The sequence below is a fragment of the Eulemur rufifrons genome, chromosome 6 (genome assembly GCF_041146395.1).
Source record: "Eulemur rufifrons isolate Redbay chromosome 6, OSU_ERuf_1, whole genome shotgun sequence".
Classification (NCBI taxonomy): domain Eukaryota; kingdom Metazoa; phylum Chordata; class Mammalia; order Primates; family Lemuridae; genus Eulemur; species Eulemur rufifrons.
The window spans coordinates 17,250,962-17,273,949 of record NC_090988.1 but is presented as its reverse complement, the minus strand read 5'-3'; the positions used below and the strand labels follow the sequence as shown (position 1 = coordinate 17,273,949).

At 54.3% G+C, this 22,988-nt stretch overlaps 1 protein-coding gene across 1 annotated transcript; it reads right to left on the bottom strand.

The window, feature by feature from the left end:
• Positions 1 to 203: 203 nt before the first annotated feature.
• SCN4B (sodium voltage-gated channel beta subunit 4) lies at positions 204 to 16,853 on the bottom strand. The gene is made up of 5 exons (XM_069470462.1): positions 16,765 to 16,853; positions 8,702 to 8,865; positions 7,444 to 7,672; positions 4,840 to 4,969; positions 204 to 864 (listed from the first exon to the last, which is right to left on the bottom strand). Exons 1-5 carry the CDS (start codon positions 16,823 to 16,825, stop codon positions 771 to 773), a joined length of 678 nt encoding a protein of 225 aa, XP_069326563.1. The 5' UTR covers positions 16,826 to 16,853; the 3' UTR covers positions 204 to 770.
• Between the last annotated feature and the right edge of the window lie 6,135 nt (positions 16,854 to 22,988).

The window sequence follows — 22,988 nt, the reverse complement described above, 5'->3', positions numbered from 1 at the left end:
CCCCAAGGAGCAACAACAGGAAAGGCGTAGGTAGTGCTCCAGCGCTCCAGGAAGGCTCAGGGTCCCCTGCGTGAGCCCCCCAGTAACGCAGAAAGCAGATGAGCAGGCTAGGTGGGCCAGGACCCCTCAAGACTGAGGCGGCCAGCCCAGTTGGGAGGGCTTAAAACTCTGAGCAGGGAGCAGGCTGAGGAGCCTGGGACAAGGCTGATGGGTCCCCTGGGGCAGAGGAAAAGGGAAGTTCCCCAATTGGGGAACTGTGGGGGGTCTTCCTGCCAGCAGCCCCCTGCCCCAGGTCTCCTCCAGAGTCCTCCAGCCCACTGTCCCCTCCAAAGGGAGCCACACACAGCTCCTCCTTTACCCCAAGAGGGCCCAGCTCCTGGGGCAGCCCTCACGGGTCCCCCACTTCCCTCTTGACCAAGGTCCTGCTTGTACAAGGTACAGGGTGGGGAGACTGAAGGGGACCGCATCTATCCAGGTGTTGGGGACCAGCCCCTCCACACTGCCTCAGCACCTCCTTACTTTTTCCTGAACCTTCCACAGGCCCCCTCTCCGCCATCCCTTGTCCCTGGGGAGCCCTGGCTGGGGATGGGGTGGGCAAGCTGGACAGGAGCGGGTGGGCTGGGCAGGACCCCAGCTTCTCCTGCGCAGAAAGACTACAGTTTGAGCCAAGCAGCAGGTGTCTCAGGCACGTGAGTTCTACGGTCGGGGCTCAAGCATCAGCTTCATCAGAAAGGGAGGCTCCCCGCAGCTGCTTGGCCCGAAGCAGGGGCTCACACTTTGGTGGGTGGTTTCTCTTCTGCCTTGGAGCCGGGCAGCCCATTCTCCGTGTTGTCGTTCCCTGAGGAACTCACGAGACACTCCTTCCTGGAGAGGGAGACAGAGGGGACCCTGGTGAGCAGAGCAGCAAGAGTAGGGGCTGGGCTGTGGCGGGACCTGTGCCCTCCCGGCCTTCCCTGGAGCTAAGGCCGCAAGAGGCCATGTCACCTAACTCCTCTGTACCTCAGTTTCGTCATCTGTAACACAGATGCAGTGATGGCTTTGTCACAGGGTTGCCAGGAGGAGAAATGAGCCCTTGAGCAGTGCCTAGCACGTGGAAAGTTCTCCATCCAGCTTAGCCATAGCCTAGTTGCCTCAACATGGCAGAAGGCAAGGGGTACCAGGCACTGTCCCCGGGGCCAGTTCCCAGGCCGTGCCACCCCGGGGGAAAGGGTTCAGCCAGCAAAGAGCATGCTGAGGATACACCGCTCCTCCCCCAGGGCCCTGCAGGCCTCCCTCCCTGAGCTCTGTGACCAGAGGTAAAAGAACCAAGGCCACACAAGGGTCAGAGCAGGCAGTGGGTTTGGCGTCACAGATGGCAGGTCTGGGAGGGAGAGATGGTTAGATGGCAAGACACCTCCTGGCAGCAATACACCCCGACTGTCCTGAGATGGACGGACCCAATTTAAGTGTGTCCCTCCTCCACGGCAGTGCCCAGGCTGGGCAGACAGAGCTCCCCAGGGGGCTCCAACCTCACTCTGAGCTTTCTGTTTATGAAAACTGCCAGGTCTTTTTCACAGCTGCCATTGCTAAACTACATCCTACACTCACCCTGGGCTTGCGTAGCTGGATTTGAGGCCTTTGGGAAGGACTGAATATTTTGTCCTCATCAATTTCATCTTGCAGAATGTAGTCCACAACTCTAGCCTGTCAGAATCTTCCTGAATCCCAAATTTTGTTCTCCAACATAGTCACTAGGCTTCTGGAAATCTGATAAGTATGGCATCCCTAGTGTAGTTCAAATGTTAATAATAACATGAACAGGCCGAGCCTCGTGATATGCCATTAAAGATCTCTATTCAGATGGATCTCTCTCTCTCTCTCTCTCTCTCTACCCGCCCCCACCAGCACCTCCCCCACCTAAGGTATAGTCGACCCAGCCAATTCCTATCCACCCAGCTGTACTCTCATGTGGTCCACAGTTCTCTACTGCTAAGCTCCTGGCTACCAGACACTGTCAGAACCCTTGCGTTCTCCTAGGGAATGTGACGTTAAACAAGTGTCTGCAGCCCAGTGTGGTAAATGACAGGATGGGGCTGTACCAAGGACGGACCCAACCCAGGAAGGCTCTTTCTAGGGGTTAAGGAAGGCTTTTTAGAAGAGCTCGGTGGCTCACGCCTGTAATCCTAGCACTCTGGGAGGCCGAGGCGGGTGGATCACTCAAGGTCAGGAGTTCGAGACCAGCCTGAGCAAGAGCGAGACCCCGTCTCTACTAAAAATAGAAAGAAATTATCTGGCCAACTAAAAATATATATAGAAAAAATTAGCCGGGCATGGTGGCGCATGCCTGTAGTCCCAGCTACTCGGGAGGCTGAGGGGGTAGGATCGCTTAAGCCCAGGAGTTTGAGGTTGCTGTGAGCTAGGCTGACGCCACGGCACTCACTCTAGCCTGGGCAACAGAGTGAGACTCTGTCTCAAAAAAAAAAAAAAGAAGTGCCATTTAAGCTGAGACCAAGAAAGGTGAGCAGGAAAAGAGGGAGGAGAAATTGGACATGTGACAGAATCGATGGTGAGATGGTGTCAGCACCTCCCTTCTCCTTGAGAAGCCACTCATCTCTGCTGTGACGCAAGCTTTCCCTGCCACTCAAGGGGACCCCCTCAGCTTCCCCAGGACCTGTCCCCTGCCCTCGGGCTCTCCCCACCCAGTGCCTCTGCCCACAAGGCCAAGCTCTCTGATCATGCCAGGGCCCTGCAGCCAGAAGGGAAGTCACAGTCTGGACTCCCAGGTCCCCAAGGGTCTGTCCCCAACCCCCTTTGCAGGCTTTTTCTCTTCTCCCTCCCCCCTACACCCTTCCTATCCTCTCAACACACAAAAGACCCTGCTCTCCAGACAGTGCCCACTTCCCCGATTCTCTGCCTTTGCTCTTGGTGGTTCCTCCGTCTAGAACACCTTTCCCTTCACTCTCCCCAGGGCTTAAATTATCTCCATCTTGCAAGGCCTACCACAAACACCCATTTGGCCAGAAATACTTCCCCAGTATTTCACCCTGTCACAAATCCATGCAGTAGCATTTTATCAAACCTCTTTGCTGGCACCAATCCCCTCTACCTCGTAGTACATTTATTTGTATACATGTCTTCTTTACTTAAGGGCAAAACCTCATTCCTTCCAGAATTTTCTACAGCATCTGGCACAGTGCCTTGCACACAGTACCTCAAAAATAGCCACTAAATGAAAGGAGAAGTGAATGAATGCTAGATATCCCCAATGAGTCAGAATATGATGACTATGGTTTAAGTTTTGAAGCCAAATTGGTCAGAGTTCAAATCCCAGCTCTATCACTTACTAGCTGTGTGGCCTTGGGTAAGTCACTTAACCACTCTGAGCCTCACTTTGCTCAACCGTAAAATAAAAATTATGAGTATTGTATAAAAACACCCGGCGGAGTACCTAACATATGTAGGCATTCAATGAATGACAGGAAGTGTTATTATCTGGAGCAATCTCTTATTCTGCCAGTGCTCTGTCAATAAGATATTTAGCATATTTATTTTACTTTATTTGTTTAAGAAACAAAGTCTCACTATGTTGCCCAGGCTGGACTCCAACTCCTGGGCTCAACTTCCTCCTGCCTCAGCTTCCTGAGTAGCTGGGACGACAGGTGCGCACCACCACGTGCAGCTCAGCATGTCTTGTTTCTGATGAACTGATGGTGGCTCTGAAGGATCACTGCTGTCTTTTCTAAGTGCTTTTAAACCATGTATTGAGAAATTTGTTCTCCAATTTTGCTCTCCATCCACTGATGGGAAGACTGACTATTAAAACCAGAGCCTGGCGAAGCTCCGGGCTTCTAGTCCCTCTTGAGATCACCAAAACCCTCACAGCCTCCGGACGCAACCCCGGAGTGCTTCATCTCAGCCAGTGCTGGGACAGTCCCTCGCTCCCCAGCCCCAACACAGCTCCCTTAACGTCCCCTCCCTGCAGTCAGCTTCCTTCCCTCTTACCTGTATAATTTCTGCCCTTTCCAGCCCAATTCCCTCTTCTCAACAGAGCAAAATGTTTCAGCGAACAGGAGCAGAGCAGAGCTCCCTCCTCTTTTGCATCTCGTTGTTACTGTCACCCTCTCTGTTCCCACAGCAGGCCACCTCGTCTCACCTGTCTTGCTCAGAACACAACTTTCAAATCCTTTTCCCTGCTCTAGCTCTGTCAGATTTGCCACCTGCTGCTCGGAGCCTGCCTGACACTGCTCTGCAACTTGTGGGCCTGGGGGTTGCACCCTTCGTACCGCCTTCATCCTCCCTCCCCTTCCACTAATAGGTGTCTATTTTATACCCAAATCTATCCCAGGGCTTCCTGGGAGGCCACATCAGCCTTTTTAGACTTTTTTTAACTTCCCCATCTGAATTTTTAGAATTTCACAGTAAGAGAATTTCACTCCCATCTCCCTAGAAGGGTCTTCCCATTTTAGAATCTCTGTACATGGAATCTTATATTTTCTCCTATTTTTGTTAAAGAAAAGCCTTTCTAAATCCTTTGGTAGGGCCTTAGGTTGGATGGAAAGAGAGATACCAATAGGATGAGAAAGACAGTGGGATGAGGAAGAGCAAGTGGCTTGGGTTTACATACTCGATGAATTGCATGTATTCAATCAATTCACAGCGGGAGGGTGGAGAAGAGGGAAAGAGGTGAGGACAGGGGCTGAGCGATGGGGAGGAGGCTGCAGGGATAGAGCAGAGAGGGGCAGGATTAGGAAGAGAGGGTGGCACGAGGAGAAGATGGATGGCAGAGGCTGGTGGGGAGGTCAAGGGTAGAGGAGGGGGGTGAGCTGGCGGGAGGACAGGCACGGCCACAGGTCAACTCACTTCTTCTCCTGAGTCTTCTTGAGGATGAAGGTGATAAGCTTCTTGAGCAGCATGATGAGGATGAGGAGCCCGATGACCCCGCCCACGACAGCCAGGATGATGAGTGTCACGGTGTTGTCCACTTCTTCCACTGCATGGCCAGGGTAGGAACGGAAGGGCAGGGACAAGGGAGCAGGAGTCACCTGGAGCCGAGGACCATGGCAGTGCCCGGGTTGTGCAGCCTCCACTCACTGGCATCTGGGATGTGTCCACCCCCAGCCCCCCAGCCCTCCCCAGGCCTCCAGCGAGTAGCAGAAGCAGAATATGGCATCCATCAGGCCGAGTCACAACAAATATTCCCCTCTCTCTCCACCCCCCAACATAAGTTCTGGAATAAATCAGAATTAGAGCCTATAGCACCCAGGTTATGTTATGACTTGGCCCCCAAATTGCCACATGAGAATTACATTGCCTATTTCTAGGCCTCCTTTACCCATGTAGAAAAAAATTCAGAACCTCCCTATGATATCTCTTAGACAGTAGGAAGACTTTGGAGTCACATAGTCTGGATTTTAACTAAAAGATTTAACTGTCACTAACTAACTGGCAACGTTGGGCAGGTCATTGAAACCTTCTAAACTCAGTTTCCTCATCTGAAAACTGAATTCTCTGACTTCTTCCCAAACCTCCTCCACTCACAATCTTCCTCATTTGTGTTGGCAACAACTTTATCCTTCCAATTGCTGTAACCAAAATCCTTGGAGTCATCCTTGACTCCTCTTTTGTTCTCAAACCCCATATCTGATCTACCCGAGAATCCTAACAGCTCTAACTTCCAAAAATTCCAAAATCTGACCACTCACCACCACCCTGGCCCAAGCCACCTCTTGACTGGTTGTTTGCAAAAGCGTCCTAACTGGTCTCCTCATTCCATCCTCTGTTCTTGGCACAGCAGCTGGAGGGAGCCTGTTCAGGCCTTAATGCCTCTGCTCAGAGTCCCTCGGGGCCTCCCTCTCACTCACGCTCACAGGGCCCCACACTGGCTCAGCCTGACTCAGCTCATCCTGCTCCAGCCACACTGGCTCCTTGTCGTTCTTCAAGCATCTGCCTCAGGGCCTTTGCACTTGCTGTTCCCTCTGGACTACCTTCCCATAGCCATCCTCACAGCTTCCTCTCTTGCCTCCTTCTAACACCCCCACTCTGTCACCTTTTCCAGGAATGCATTCCCCAGCCACCCCCCTGGCATCCCATCTTTCTTCCCTGCTTTATTTTCTCCCCACAACACTGACCATGTTACACAACTTGGTAACAACTTGTGATGTTACCACTTACACAACATCATTTTCTTCTTTATTTTCTTATTCTGTATCTCCCTCAACTAGAAGGGGAGGAATGTAATCTCCATAAGGACAAGAATTTGTCTAACTTGTTCACATTGTGTCCTTGGCACCTAGAACAATGTTTGCCACATAGTAGGCGCTCAGTAAATATCTGCTGAATAATGAATGAATGAATAAACCTGTAAAAATGGAAAGAAGAGCCACCTTGAAGGGGCTTTGGGAGACACAAAGGAACTAAGGTCAGCAAGGGCACCTAACTGGGTGCCTGCCACCCAGAAATGTGTCATAAATGTTGGTTTCCTGCCCTTCCCTTCCCCCTGAAAAGGCTGAGAACAAAGTGGGGTGCTAGGAGCTCAGATGGAGAGGAAGAGGTAACACCATAGGCAGACCTGACTCAGATGACTCCAGGCTCAGAAAAGCTGCCTGGCTGGCCTCTGGCTCTGCCCCTGGCACACCCAAAACTGAACTCATGGCATTTCCGTCTCCAGGAATACACCCCACGTTGCCTGGGAGGGCAGTTTGCCTTCCCGTTTTTTCTGCTTCTGTGCTTCCCTAGTCTTGCAGGCCCTTCCCTCACTGTTCCAGCCCTGGCTGTCACCTCCTGCTTCTCCAACCACTCACAGTGTGGGGATCATGGGGCCAACTGGCTCCTTATCAAATGGACCCTCATCGTCTGATTGGTCCACCTGTGTCAGACCTGAATACCCAACTGAGATCCAAGCCCCAGAGGGGGAGGGGCCGAGTCCTACTCCACCTCTGTCTGTGCCTCTCCTGGCATATGGATCATGCTCTGTCTCTATCTCGGTTAGTTATCTGTCTTCTGTCTGCCGCGAACTGTAAATTCCTCAAGGAAGGACACGATGTATCTTTCACAGCACTTTTTCGTCCAATACCCAACATTCAGTCAACTTTTGCTAGCAGGATACACACTAGTAGTAATAACCAGCATGTACAGGGAGAACTTTACCAGCCACAGAGCACTCCCAGGTAGCTTCTCCAACCCTCACAACCACCCTAGGAGAATGCATCTGTGTCCCCATTTCACAGATGAGCAAAATAAGGCTTAGAGAGGCTAAGTGTATTTCACAAGCTATTAAGTAGCAGAGTAAGTGTTCAAGCCAAATTCTCTAGCTTTTAGCTATAACTCCAGTGACCCTTGAAAGTGTAAAGCAAAAGAAAACACCAATGCGGCCCCGTTTGTCACTTCACTGTAACACAGAGTTGGGTGCTCCCCCCCCCAAGTTCTTCACATTCCACCGCCCTTGTCCCAGCCCCTACTGCATACATTCATCCACAACTTGGAGGATGATGGTGGCGTTGTGCTCGAGATTATTCTCCTTGGGGTTCTTCACGTGGCAGGTGTATTTGCCGCCATCGCTGAACTGCAGGTCCCTCAGCAGAATGGAAATGTTGTTCTTCTTCTCCTTGGTGGTGCCCTCCAGAGTGATGCGGTCATTCTCTTTCAACGTCACCTTGGGGTCAGACTTCTCATTCTTCACAGTCCCTTCTATGATCTGGGAGGCAGGGGAGAAGGGAGGCCAAGAAAGAAGCAGGGACATCAAGGGTCATGACATCACACCAGCCCACTCCTTGGGTGCCTCCCCCGTCCAGGTCCAGGAAGAGCCTGCAGTCAGAGCCTGCTTCCTCCCCCTTGGTTTCCTCTCCCAGTGGCAATAGCTCTGCCTGTCTAGCCTGAACTTTGCTTGTTTCGGGCTAAACCCATTTCCTTTTTTAAGGTCTCTCTGGAATGTAGCACAGCTTTTACTGCTCTTTTCATAAAAGCATTTTATGTAATGACTCCTACAAATACCACACTCATTTCCCTCTGTCACTTCCCACCCAGCCTTTGCTGACACCATGTCCCCTGCCCATCTGAATCCTGGCCCTCCATCAAGTCCTGGATCAATCTCACAGTTCTGTTCATCATCACCCTCTGAGGTCAGCATTTAATTATACCCAGAGTTGGTCTCTGGTGGCTTCCCTATGACAGTCTCAGGCCAGGTCCCCTACTAGACTGCAGGTGAGTACTCAGCAAGTACCTGTTGGTTGATCTCTCCCCGCCCTCCCACCCCACAGCTCTGCAGATGCTCCTGCAAATCTCCTGCCTTCTCCCCCTTCCTCTCGCCTTTCCTCCCTAGGCCAGGCTCTCAGCCCTTCCCTCATTTGGACTCTTCTCATTCCCCCTCTCCAAGCCTTCCAAAGGACTTTCTCTCTCCTGTTTGTTAAATTAAGTTATTCGTTTTTTACACAAGCCATCCAAATTCCAGGTATTTCTTAAGACCAGACAGAGGACTCTAGCTAAGAATTCCAACAGGTCCCAAATTCTGGCAAGATGATCTAAACATCCCTCCCACTTAGATCCTTCCAGACAGGCTCTGAAAAGAATACTGGGAGAAACGGTGACAAAAAGTGGGTGGGTCGTGGGGACCATCACAGTGGGTCTCAGTCCAGGCAGGACCAGAGCCTAGGATGGGAGGCATGGGTGAGGGGAAAGAGAAGGCAGGGAGGATCTGGGCCGGCCCGTCCCTGCCCCCACCACTTACAGGACTGTCACTGTTGTTGTAGGTCCACCAGAATCGGAGGTCCTCAAAGCCAATGCAGCTGGAGAAAGTGCAGGGCAGCAGGATCTCTGTGCCGTTGACGGCGTAGATGACAGCGGCCTTTCCCACAGACACCTCCAGCGACAGGGACATCGGGATCAGGAGACCTGTTCAAGGAGCACAACCTCCCTAAATAAAACCCCACTGAACCCCCTCGTCTGGAGCTCTGGAAAGGGACACTGGGCAGGGTGGGAGTGGCTTGGGCAGGCAGGGAGGTCTCTGTCATCCTCAGTGTCAACTTGAGGCGGATAGTTCTCTTTACTGTAACTCTCCATTTCTCCCCTTCGCCTGGGCAGGACTGAATTCTGGGCCGGTTACTAGCCCTGTGGCACTCTGGATGACCACCAGGGGTCACCCCAACCCCAGAAAACGAGGCCCTGGCCACTCTGCTTGGCACCTGCGCCCCCGTCCACCCCCTCACCTGGGGACGCAGCCCTTGAAGTGCTCCCTCTGCGTCGCCCGGAAGTGCAGGGCGGGCTCCCTTCTCTGCAAGGGAATGTCCCCGAGGACTGTGCGCGCCTCCTCGTGATGTTTTCGGGTTTTGCGGGGGAGGTGAGGAAGAGCTGGGTCCCGTAAGGTGAAGAGAAAGAAAAGCGACAGCCGCAGTCCCGGGCCACTGTCCAGCGGCCTCGCGTCACCGGGCCCCGGAGGCTCCTAGGAGACCCCGAGGGGCGGAGGGGCAGAGGGACACGTTTGGGCTGGACCTTGCTTGGCCACCTGAGTCCGGCGCCCTCTGGCCACCGAACGGGACCCTGAGAACGGAAGGAACACGGGGCGGCCGGGAGGCGACACGGTGGGGGTGGGCAGCAGCGGGGGCGCGGCGAGCAAAGCCAGGGCGGGAGAGAAGGAAGACGGCTGAGACACAGCGCGGAGGCCGGTTCCGGGCGGACCCCAGTGCACGCATGCGGGGGTGGGTGGGGAGGGCGCTGGACCTGCTGTCCCCTCCTGAACCCAAGTAGGGAACCCTCCCCACCACACTACGCAGCAGCCGCAGCCGCACTCCGCCCCCTCATCCCCCAGTCGTCCCGGAGCACCCCTGAGGCTTCTTTCCCACGTGTTCGCACCTTCTCCCCAGTAAATTTATACAGTGGATTTTCCACTCACCGCCTTGGACAGCCTTGGACCCAACCTCCTGAGTCCTTGTAAGAGGGCCTGGTCCTTCCCCCTTCCTGCAGATTCCTCAAGGAAACCCCACTGGCCCCAAGGTTGTTGGAGGGAAGTCCACAATCGGTTGCTTACCTCTCCTTGCCCCTAGGGAAAAGGCACCACCTTCTCCCATCCTCACTCTCAGGAAGACCCTCTGTTGTCTAACTTAATTCCCTCATGCTGCATCACAGACTTTTCTTGTTTTGCCCACACAAGCTAATAATGGTGCGTGCTGCATCTGAGCAGTGCTTTTTAAATGACAGAAAAGGAACTCCAAGGAGACCTGGCCGCCCTGCTCCCTCAGCTTCTTCACGTCCCCTTATCTTCTGACAGCAAAGTAGAGTGCTAACGCCCCCAGCCCAAAACTCACACCACGTGGTCCCGTAACCCGATCATGATCCCACCGCTGTTGATAATGGCAGTAATGGCTAATATTTATTGAGCATTTACTATGTGCCAGGCACATTTCACCCTCACATCTATCCTGTGAGTGACGTACTCTTATAGCTCCATATTAGAGATGCCTAGAGAGGTTAGACAACTTGTCTAAGGTCAACAGGAGAGCCAGGTTTCCTCACCAGGACTCTAATTAATACTGAGAAGTTATTTCAATTAGCCCTCATTTTTTGGCCAACTCCTATGTAGGAACTGTTCTGGCCTATGGTTTTCAAACTTGAGAGAGCATCAGAACCCCTGGAGGGCCACTCCAGCGAGCCCCACCCAGCCCCACCCAGCCCCTGGAGTTTCTGATTCAGTAGGTCTAGAGTGGAGCCTGAGAACCGACATCGCTAAAAAGTTCCCAGGGAATACTATGGGCTATGGGTGAGGATCACACTTTGAGAACCACTGTGCTAGGGGACTTATTAACATATTAACTCTAACTTTTATTAGAATGTCGAAAGGTAGGTATGATATTTGCCATTTTACCAATGATGAAACTGGGGCTCAGAGAGGTTAAGTTGATCTGCCCAGGGCCACACAGTAAATGGAATCTAGGACTGAGTACTTACTATAAGATAGGACAGGCATTTTGTATACAGTCTCATTTAACCCTCAGAATAATATTATAAGGTAGTTACTATTTCTATTCCCACTAAACAAACGAAGAAACAGGCTCAAAGAGATTACCTGACTCAAGGTCACACACCCAGTGGTGGAATTAGCAGCTTTCAGACATTTGTCTGCTTTTTCCCACTCTGTGACTTGCCTCCCCAAGAGAACAATGCTGTCAGGGTTTCACCCTCCTTAGAGCTCCTCATTTTCCTTTTACCTCTGCCCTCTTCCATGCCCACCTACCCCAGAGGCCTAGGGACAGGGGCCAGACACAACATCCCACCCTCCAGCCTGGGGCCAGCACTAGAGCCCTGCTTCCCACCCACCGTAGTCCCCACAAACTAAGGATCAGGGTGCAGAGCGGCAGACAGGGAAGGTCCCAGATAAGGCAGCTTCCTGACAGCCACTGCCCTCCCTCAGGGCTCCAAGGAGCGTGGCAGCTCCCACTCCAGTGTTCATCAGCGCTCAGGTCCAGGAACCGGGGTCCTGGAGGAGACAGGGGAACTCAAGTCGGTGGCCAATTTCCCCTCTCCAACCCCAGCCAGAATGAGATATTCAAGAGTACAAAAGATGCGCATCAAAAGGGAAATCTTTTTGATTGCTTTAAATAGACAGAAGCAAAAGGCAAAAGAAGGGTCCAGCAGAGAAGAGAACCCTATTTCTTTAAGGTCTGGCTCATGACACAGTACACATTTCTGCCTGATTTGTGTGCGCCTATAGGGATACACTCAGGACTCTCCCAGTGAAGCATTGCCATTTCCCGAGTAGCCTGGAGGGAACAGAAACGGCACAAATGGTTTCCACTCAGTCCAGCGCCCTGCTCAAGGTTAAGTTATCAGAGCAGGTGCCAAGCCAGGGCTTCTCCAGGGCACAGCCCTCCCAGCAGGGTGTCGTGCAGTCCTGCCAGCTATGCGTGGGAGGCTCCTGAACAAGAAAGCCCAAGGGGCCTGCCTGCCTCGCCCAGCCTCACCTTAGAGGTCGTGCTAGGGGAGAGCAGGAGGAGGGTGTTGATCCACTAGAGTCCTCCCAAGAGCTGCTTCAGCAGGATGGCCAAGCCAGGAGAGGACTGGTCAGGAGGTGCAAGGCAGGACCCCACTCTGCCAGCTGACCTTGAGAAAGTGAGAGGTGCCACAGCCAGGGCGTACATCCCCAAGCCATGGCAGAGGTGGCTGTCTCTCCTCCCTCCCAAGCTTGGTGTGAAACCAAAACATGAGACAGTAAAACACAAGAGGGCCCTCAGTGAGTGGGCAGAGGAGGATGGTGTTTGAAAGAGGGGTGGGGGACAAGACTATCCCTCATCCCAGGAAACCAAGGCAGCCCTAGCTTCCCTTAATGACCAGTGTCAGCCAAGAATGTCTCCAGGCCATTCACATATTGATTTATCTTTCACCCTGTACCACATCTTGGATTATTTCCATGTGGCTATTTATTTCCCTGGAGTAAAGAGAGGCTTTTTTTTTTTTTTTTTTTTTTGAGACAGGGTCTCCCTCTGTCACCCAGGCTGGAGTGCAGTGGCATGACCACAGCTCACTGCAACCTCCAACTCCTGGGCTCAGATGACCCTCCTACCTCAGCTTCCCAAGTAGCTAGGACTACAGGCCTGTGTCCAGCTAATTTTTTTATTTTTTGTAGAAGCAGTGTCTTCTCACCATGTTGCCCAGGCTGGTCGCGAACTCCTGGCCTCAAACGATCCTCCCACCTCAGCCTCCCAAAGTGCTGGGATTACAGGCATGAGCCACTGAGTTAAGTTTGCTTTGTCCTAAACTTAACTCTTTAGAATTTCAGGGTGTGCATGTGTGTGTTTGGGAGTGGGGGTCCTCTTCCTGGTGTTGTGAAATGGATGAGCAAGTCCCCCTAGTGATGATCCTGTGGAATTCAATCCTAAACCCAAAGACTTGCCCTTCCTCACTGAAAGGCCCTAGCCATTTAGCTACTCTCAGAGCAGCCATTTTCTTTGCCATTCTCTGAAGTGCTCACCACCCCCCATCCTCATCTGGGGTTTTGTCTGAGGATGGACTCAGGATCCCAAGTTTTGTAGAAGTGAAAAAGTATTCAACACATGCAAATGATATTATTAAATATTCACACCAGCAGGACTCCAGTGGCAGCCACCACATATTCCAAGGCAAATGCCAAAGCAGGAAACATTCTGCCACCTTTTCCCATGTCCTGGGATCAGTCACAGCCACTCCAGGGATGGAGGTGGAGAGGGGCAGGCTGGCACCCACTCTAAGTTTAGCTCTGAGGTCTCACCTGGCAGAGCAAGTGGAAACATGGCTGACTTTATTAGAGAGGCCAGGCTGGGTGCAGTGGCTCACGCCTGTAATCCTAGCACTCTGGGAGGCTGAGGCAGGAGGATCGATTGCTTGAGGTCAGGAGTTCTAGACCAACCTGAGCAAGAGTGAGATCCCATCTCTACTAAAAACAGAAAAAATTAGCTGGGCATGGTGGCACTCACCTGTAGCCCCAGCTACTCAGGAGGCTGAGGCAAGAGGCTTGCTTGGGCCCAGGAGTTTGAGGTTGCTGTGAGCTAGGCTGACGCCACAGCATGCTAGCCTGGGCAACAGAGTGAGACTCTGTCTCAAAAAAAAAAAAGAAAAAAAGGGAGACTGATACACTCTGGCCTGGGAGATTCAAAGACGCTCAAAGTTAGAGCTGGGAGGCAGAAAGTGGGCCAAGGCCAGTGGGACAGGACTCCTCCCAGGGTGGAGGCCCTGGAGGCCGTGGGAGGCAGGGCTGGGCCAGGCAAGGCCCCTAAGCCCAGAGACAAAGGAAAGATTTCAGCTTTCTCTCCCTAGGCAACCTGCCTGCTTCCTGCCCACCCCCAGGAGCTTTGCAGGGATAGAAGCATGCCCCTGAGACAGCACTGGATGCTCAATGAAACCAGCTTTGCAAATAAGTCCAAACAGTGTGCCTGTGCTTCCTCTTACAGGCCACAGTGGGTTGTGTTGGCACAGCCCACCCCTGGTTTATCCAGAGATCGATAGACCCCCTCGAGGACCAGCAACAGGGCAAGGTGGCCAGCTTTGCCCAGAGTCTCCCTATCATGATGATCCCACCAGGAGGTGGCCAGTCATAAGGACTCTGGGACAGCAGCCTTCTCTCCTGGTGCCCCTGAAGGTTCAGATAGAGAACTAACCATCACTTGCAGATTCAAACGCACGATCTCCCCCCACTTCTCCCTGTCTTCCCCTTTTCTCCATGAATTCCTTGCTTACCCTTCCTTTTGCCTTCCTCTGAGTAGGACTGAGCACCCTCTCCCTAATTGCATCCTCATTAAACAAGCCTTTAATAAATACACACCAAAGGAAAGAGGGTTGTGCAACAGAGCACTCGCACAAGTGATAATTAAACACAGATCACAGCAATTAAGCAAATGAGGGAACAAGAAAGGGGTGGGCAGGACAGCTATATTACATTACATGCTTAGGAAGAGACTGGAACCCACATGAACCTCATAAACCTCAACTGCAATGATACAGCCTTGGAAACTGCGTCTCAGTTTAAGGAAAGGGTATCTTGTTGGGTTATCATCAATCACTTTAGTCTCAGTCTGTAAGACTGAGTTTGCTATGGGGAGAGGGGAAGAGGGCTCCTGGGAGCTCACTGCTCTGTACTCAGTCTCCACAGCTGTGAGAACAGCAGCTCTGGCCCCCACGCCTTTATCCTTCCATGCCCATGCCCCAGAGGGTCACTCATCCTTGTGCCCTAAGCACAATCCCTACTGACCTTCTCCCTCACCAGACTTCAGTTAACTGGGAGGCAGTGTGGTGTGACAGAGCCCAAGAGACCTTGATTCTGTCCCACTTGACCATCCCACAAGGCCATGCACCCTTGGGCAAGTCGCCCTCCCTCTCAGGACCACAGCTTCCTCACCCTTAGAAGAGCTCTGCGCTCTGGTTTCCAAAGTCCCTGCCAGCTCTGATGTTCCCAGGGAACAACTCCAGCTGACTATCCAGTTGTCTCCATGTCTCCCCCACCGGACTGAGAGCAAGGATGTCATCTATATCCCAAGCTCAGACCAATGCCCCTGTGAGGGCTCGGTCAGTGGCTGCCTGGGCAAGGTCCAATGGAGGGCTGTGGCTGTAGTCCCTCTGCAGACCAGAGGGGCAGGGGGCAGAGCAGGTAGGACAGTTCTGGGGTCTGCAGATCTCCTGCCTACAAGGCACTCTGCTCTCCCCTGGGTTCCAAAAAGTGTAGCCCAGAGATTTATCCAAACCTGCTTCAATGGGCCCCTGACCCTACCTGGTCTACCCACTGAACAGTCCTTGGAAAAGGGGGGCCTCCACCTAAAAAAAACATACCAGGACTCTGCCCACAATCCCCCTCCCACACACACGCATACACACTGTTTCCAGGGCCCTCCTGGTTGCCCACAGAAGCCTGGTTCTATTAATATGAATATTCTAACAGACCAGGGACTGGCATCCCACCACCCACCAGGCAGCAGGACGAAGAGAACCCAGGGGTGTAAGGTGGGGTATGCATGAGGGTGAGTTCTTCAATGACCCCTTACCTTTGCCATGGTCACAGTGGGGACCTGCTTTGACCTGAGATGGGATGAGGGATAGTGTGGAGTGGCACTGTGCCCACTCAATGAAGAGCAGCCTCAGGCCTCATGAAGCCTACTTCATTAGGGTCACTGTGAAACCAGCATGACACCTGTGTGAAAGGTACAGGAGAAAACACCAGTGCCTTCCATCTGGCCACAGAGATGTAAACAAACCAGTGGCTCTTGAGTGAAAGAAATGCTCTATCCCCCTTCACCACCAGGCACCAGCATGACAGGTCTGCATACAGTTTACATCTGCAGAAACAGCAGCAACCTCCCTTGTAGGTTCCTGTCTCCCTGTTTTCAGCACAAATAACTACACTATGTGCCCGGCCCAATGGGGGGAGCTGCTAAAAGCCAAATCCAACAAATATAAACAGGAAGAGATGCAGTTGCCAGAGACAGAGTCTGCTTACACCAAAGTCCGGCTGTGATTTATGAGGAGATTACATGCTGGACGAATAAATACCATTCCCTAATCTCTTGGAGTTTGACACTCAAAACTATCATGTGCATATTAATAGATATTAATAATACTCCGTTCCCTCTGTGTCCTCTGGACATGTCTCCTCAGTCTCCATATTTACCCCAAAAAGGAAGAGCAGGGAGCAGGTCAAACAGGTCCTCCCTATGGAATCTTTTACAGGAAGAGAGAAAGGGCCCCTCTTAAAAGGTGGCTTTTGAATGATCCCCTAAGCCCCTCCAACCCCTTCCAGTCTTTAGCGTGGTACTTGGGGGAAGACAGTGGGCCCTGGAGGAGGCAGAGGGCAGAGGAGCAAAGCAGAAAACGGGCCCAGGAGGAAGGGGAGCCCCCCGACCCCCACTGGTACATGCCTGATGTATGGGAAACAAGCACACAGCTCTGGGCTGGGGTGGAGACCAGCATGCCAACGGTCACACGTGCAACCCAGCTGGCATCCCCTACGTCCAAGGCACGACCCCCTCCCCTAGAACACCTGAACCTCTGAACTCTGGAGACCCGCTCTTCAGCCCCAAGATCCAGCGCCAAGAGCCTAGAGCTGAAGCCAAAAACTAATCAGGAGGCTGGCGGGGTGATGGGGTGAGGGGACGCGCACAGTCCCCAAGGAGCACAGCCTCTGATCCAGGCGTCCGGCGGGAAGCCGGTGGCCACCGTGCTTATTTTGTGCCGCACTCCAAAGCCCACCCTGTCCAAGGCACCCCCCCCTTCTTGGGTGCCCCCCTCCTGGAGGGGTGGGGGTAGTCGAGAGAACAGACCAAGTTGGGGCTGCCTTACCCAAAAGCCCAGCGCCCAGCCATCTCGCCAGGGCTTTTTCTCGGTCCCCAGACCCGGGCATCGTCCCGTTCTCTCCGGAGCGCGCTGGGGGCGCGGGGATGGGATACTGGGCACAGCCGCACTCTCCACCCGCGGTCGGCAGTCGGCCCGGAAGCTGCCCGGGAGCTTTGCGCCGCCGGTCGGGGCTCGGGAAAGTTAGCGGGGAGAGAGCGAGAGGAGGGGGAGGGCTGGAGGGGGGAGGCGCGCTCGCCCGCCGCCCGGAGCTGGGAGCCGCGGCGGGGAGGGAGGAGGAGGAGGAGCCGGAGCAGGAGCGGGAGGACGCCTGAGCGAGCGCAGAGGCGAGCGAGGCTGCGCCTCTGCTCTGGAAGCGCTCCAGCCGCAGGAGGGGCGGTGGCCGCCGCGGAGCCGAGGGCGCCCCCGCCCGCTGCGCACCCTCCCCGGCGCGCCCTGCCTCGTGGTCCCGGAGCCCCGGGACCAGGCCGGACCCCTCACTCCCTCTCCCGCCGGGCTAGGCTGCTGCGGCATGGCACTGCAGGGCCGGCCCGCAGCCTCCCGCATCATCCCCTGCGCGGAGCTGCCAACTGGGATAGTTTAGGGGGAGTAGAGGTGGAGCTTTGCGGTTCTTGGAAGCCTGTTTCGTTCTGCTTGAGGAGCACGGGAAGGGTAGCGTCTCTCTCTCCAGGGACCGCCAAGGGACCGCTCGCACGTCCGCAGCGGACGCTGCCGCAACGGGTGGGCGTGTGCGGGTTTGCCCACTGCGGCCGCGCCTCACGGTGGCCGCGCGACCAGATCGCCTGCAGCCTCGGGACCCGGGCCCGCTGCCTTCGCCCCGCGGCTTATCCCCTCCGCGGGTTGCTTTAGGCCTTGGGGAACTGAGCCTCCAATTGCAAATTGCCCCTGTCCACAGCCCCCCAACTTCCCCCATGACGCTACCAATCCGCGTCTGGTGTGTGGCCTGCGCCCCACTTCACCCCTACTTCTCATTTTTCCCACCTAGGTCACCTGCCCTTGGACTTCCACCCTTTCACCCTTCTCTAAGTGTTTCCTGGTGCCCTGAGCCCGCGATGATTCCGCAGACTCCCTCGGCCTCCCTTTTGGGGTAGGGGTGGAGGAGCCCAGGGTCACACCAGGTCAGAGGGTGGGGGAGAGACTGTGAGCGAGCCCGAGCCCGAAAGCCTTTTCCCACATGAGCGGTACTACTTGGAGTAGTGATTCTGTAAATGACCTTGATCTCCTCAGCACCCCTTCCCACCCATCCAAGCCCCTCTCGCCACCACCGGTCTCTTTGCTGTCCTGGAGACTAGCTCCAACCAGGAGACTCAACCCCTGTCATGGCCTGGCCCGGGCTTCGGCCACACCAATGTACCCTCACCGCCCACCTTGTTCACCTGGGGTCCCCGGGTGGGCTTCAGAGCAACTGTAGGCCCCTTGAGGTTGTATGCAAAATGCTGAGTGTCTATTTGTTTTTTTCTGGAGAGAGGATGGCTACCTTCTCTCAGTATCGCGGTTATAGTGGTATAGCGGGCCATTTATAACTGTGACTTTGAGCAAGTTATGCAATTTTCTGGAAAAGCCTCTGCTCCTCATCTGCAAGATGGTGAGAAGAATAATGTTTACCTCATAGGATTTTTAAGAGCAATATTGCCCTTAGACCTGGGCAACAGGGGCCCCAGCCCTGGGCTCTCGATTTTAGAGGGCCTCACACTGGCCCTCCTACTGGCCATGCCCATCCTCACTGGAGAATGAGTGCATAAGACCAAGGAGGGGGCGTGCATCTCCCCCCTTCTAGACTGCACTCTGGGTAACCAGGACCCTGCGTTGGCCTCTCAAGAGCTGACCACAGAGAGGCCCAGGAAGTAGCCAGGGGTAGCTGTTTGCAGATGATGGGGAATGGCTGGGGTTCGACATGCACCCCAGGCATGCACAAGAGCCCCTGTCGCTGCAGGACCAGATAAGAGTATGGACCAGGGAATGGTCTGGAAATTCCATTTTGGACCTGGTCTTCCAGTTCATCATGAAGAAAAAGTCCTCAATGGCAGAGGATAAAAGATCAATCTTAACACTTTGTTATCCTGATTTATAGCTTCTATTTAGCCATATACTTAATTTCCATTCATGCCCTTGCCCCAGGCCTTGCAGCATCAGAAGTGGGCCTGGCTGTGTGAGGGAATAAGATATTATTGCATGTAAAAGTGCTCAGCAGAGTGCTAGGCACTGGGTAGACAGTACCTTTGAACTTAAGGAGGTCTGTGGCCCAAAAGGCTAAGCCTCTCCCCTCCCTCCAGGTTTGAAGGCTTACCCTGTCTTTTCCCAAGGAGGCCCCTGTACTAAGTTAACCGGGCCGGGCATCCATGCTGCCCACTTTATTTTTGCAGCAGGGGTCATGTTTCCCAGAGCAGTAGGCTGAGGTGAGCCAAAGGGAAAGAAAGTGACCCCTACCCAGAGAAGGGGGAGAGGCAGACTGAGCTCCATGGCTATCTTTAGATCCCAGTGACAAGAGAAGGTGGCCAGTTTCCTCGGTGCCCTCTCCCCACCTTCCCTGCTGCCTTGCTGTTAACCAGTTCTTAGAGCTCAAGGGTCCTTGGGAAAGCCCCATATCCCAGTGAGGAAGAAAGAGGCTCAGAGAGGCAGAATACGTGGCTCAAGGTCACCTAGAGTTACTGCTAAAACAGGGTTAGAACTTCCCCCATTGTTTGATTTCCCGGTGCCACACCCCCAGCTCTCCTCTAAAGAACACTCGCAGGGCTCTGCAGCAGGGCAGAAAGAGCGCTTGAGAAATGCATTAGTGGCTGGAGGATTTTTACATTTATAGAGCACTTTCTTCAAAAATTCTCAAAAACCTAGGCCATTGATCTAGCTCAGAGGTTCCTCCCAAGGATGCCAAGATGTGGGTGGGGGTGATGAGTTTGAGTTCCTGCTCTCTCCCCTTTTGAAAACAATCTCTTGGAGGAACTCTCCCTGAGTTAGCTCCTCTTCACTCAGCTTAAAAGCCCACGGTCCCTGAGTGGGGACAGGAGGAAGCAGACACCACACCTTTGCCCCTGCCCCTGCCTTCTGCTGGAAGTCCCTTGAGCAAGGGCAGGGTGATGTCTTGGGACACAGCCCCCAGGTGTGGCCCCCCTGATTCCTGGTGATGGCTCTGGGGTGGCCTGGCTCGGAAATACCTTGATGAGCAAGTTTTCAGGGATGCAGAGATGGATTGGGCCCTGGGCCAAGGAGCTGTCAGAGGACTTTACACTCTGGAGGAACAGGGCCTAGATTTAAGGGGAAGGAGATCATTTCCTTGGGGATTCATGCAGGATTCTTTGCAGCAGTTAGACCAACAGACTTTTCAGAAACCAAGGGACCAGGCAACTGACTCAGTTGGTCGCCTCCTCCTGCCCTCCTAGGGAGCCGGACTGGAGCTGGGAAGGAGAAGGTCCCTGTTTCCCAGGAGGGGCCGGCCTAGAAAGGAGTCAGCGTGTGGTGGGAACGAGGCAGAGCTCCAGCTGCCTGCCTCTGCCAGCTGCCCTTCCACCGGAAGGCACTCGCCCCTGGAGGAGGATCACCTTCTACAGATGACCAGGGTGGGTACGTGGAGGGCTCCCTCCCCTGCAAGTCCTCTGAAAGCGGCCAAGACCCTGTGTGGGGCAGGAAGGGAAAGGAGAGCTCTGATGAGGTCTCGGGAGCTATTTTGAGAGGAGTTCCTCCTAAGTAACAAGAGCCTGGCAGGGAGCCTCCTCCCCCCCTGCCTCCCCCATTGCCCTTGCCTGCCCGCCTCCCTCTCCCGCCTCCTCCCCCATAAACCCTCGCGCTCCTTGGGGGCATCGCAGGTGACGGCGGGAGCTCCATGCGGCACTGACTCGGCTCCAGGAGCCAGAGGACACGGGGCTCTGCAGGGAGCGCCCCCCCCCACCTGCCGCCCCCCACACACCCACCTCACAGCTCCTCTCCTCTCTTGGACCAACACCAAGTGCAGCATCTGCTCTTCACCTTCCCTGAGCTACCCTCGGTCTCAGGACAGTGGACCTGCAGGCAGGAGATTCTCTGCCCTCACTAACTTAGGGTTAAATGCCCTCAAATCCTTCTGCCTCTGGGGTTGGGGGCATTTAACCCCAACTGTCTGGAACTTTGGGAGCCTCCTTCTAGGGCACCTAGGTCTGTCCTCTGCCCTCCCCCACTCCCCACCCCCTCCCTTGAGCTCAGAGTGCCGGCCTGTCCCCAGCCACAGTCTCAACATCCACTGAAGTTTGGCAGGTGCCGAGGGGGTTAACAGGATAGCATGCACCAAACCAGCCTGCAGGCACGTGGCTTAGCGGTCCAGCAAGGAACCGGGCACTGGCCGCTCAGCTTGATGGCTCCCCAAACCTCACATCAGCAAGCTGGAGTAAAGATAAACTTTCCAAACCCTCCTCCCAGGGGGAGTCGATCACTTCTCATTCATCTCCACTTTCTAAAGGCTCTGGACACAGGCAGGTAGGCAGCCACCTCCTCTGTCCCCTTCCTCTCTTTCTGTTTTCTGCCAGGTTCTGTCCAAACATCCCTTCAGGCAAAGGGAGTTAGGGAGCCCCAGACGGATGAGCTCATTGGGAGGAGGAGGGCAGAGGGAGGAGGGAGCTGAAATATCCTGACCAGAGAGATGCTCACCGGACAGTCCCAAATTGGAGAAGGTGTGTGCCCACTGCCAGGAACAGGCATATGCTTCCCCTGCAGGAGCTCGGAGATGGGGTGAGTCCCAGGCATCTCTTTGTTCTGGGCCATGGGTCACCATGCCCCACTGCCTGCCCATCCAGGGAGGATGGGGGCTCAGGAGGGCTGGGGGCTGGTGGCATTGGGAAGGTTTGTCATTCATTGCAGCCTGCTGCTCATGGGACTGCCTTGTCAGTTGAATGGCCAGATGTCCTCCTGGAACCCTAGACCTGGTCTTGCCCCTGAAAGGGGCACCTGAGACAGATTGACCAAGCCAGAAGCGCAGAATGGCATGGAATACCAGGCAGGGGAACACTGTAGTGTGGGAGCAGTGCGTCCTGCAGAGTGAGGGGCCAGGAGATGTGGCAGGGGCAGGGGAGGGGGAAGGCAAGGGAAAGGACCGTGGGAGCAGAAGAGAGTTGTCCTGGGGTAAAGGACAACTTGGAGGAGTTGGAGTGTGACTCAGGCTGAGAAGGAGGGGTAGGGGCAGGGCGACAACTGGCCAGTAGGTGAAGAGGAGGATTCACAGCCTTTGCTTCCGAAGGGAGAGGAGCCAGAAGCCAGCAGGGCACAAGGTGGCCAGCAGGGGCTGCCACTGTTTGTACAGAGCTGTGCAGTCAGGGCCAGGTCGTGCAGGGATGGGGTGTGAGGGGCCCACAGGGAGAGCTCGGCCTCCACTCCAGGACACTTTTGCCCTTACGTTATTGTCCATGGTCATTTTGAGGTTGGCTCCAAGTCACCCTTCCCCCAGCCACCCCTAAGCCTTGGGATTGCAAGAGGCCAGTCCACCGTCCTTTCTCAGAGTCTGATGTGATGGCTTTGGCTCCACCTGGCCCTGAGTGTGAATTTGGCTCTGCTGTTTCCTGGCCGTGTCACCCTGTTTGTGGCATACTTAGTCCACACATAGGAAAGATTGCATATTTTGGGGGTTTGTCCTGAAGATGAAGTAAGCTGACACACAGAGAATACCTAGCTCCATGCCAGGCACAGAGCAGCCACTCAGTAAATAGTGGCTGTTCTTACTGGTCTAGCCAGCTGCCCCTCCCCCATGCCCTCCAGGCCCCTTCAGGCTGGACACGAAAACCACGGCTCAGCCCTTCCAACGGGGCAGGCTCCAGTGGAGAGCCGCGTGGGTGCAAGCATGCTATGGGCAGGGATGGGGTACTGCAGACTTTGGCAAAGCTGGGAGGGCTCAGAGAGAGGGAGGCAAAGAGTCTAGACTGGAAGGACAGGGGAATCTTTGCCCCGGCTGCTGGGCCTAGGAAGGCAAGTTAGACTTGGCCTGATCTTTGGAAAGAAGCTCCCCAAGGACACCTGGCTTCACATTTCCCAGCCTCTCCCAGCCTATTTCCTGCTGTTCACAGGGGCTTGCCGACACCCCTCCCACATGCCCTGCTGTCCATAAATCAGGTAAAGGGGTCCCAGGGAACTGATGTGGCCTGGGGAAGACTGAGTAAGAAGGCAGAGGGTCGGGAGTTTGCTCATGTAGGTGTTATATTTATCTTCAGCCAAGCAAGAGTTAATCCCACTTCTATCATTTGAGCCCTAAAATAAGG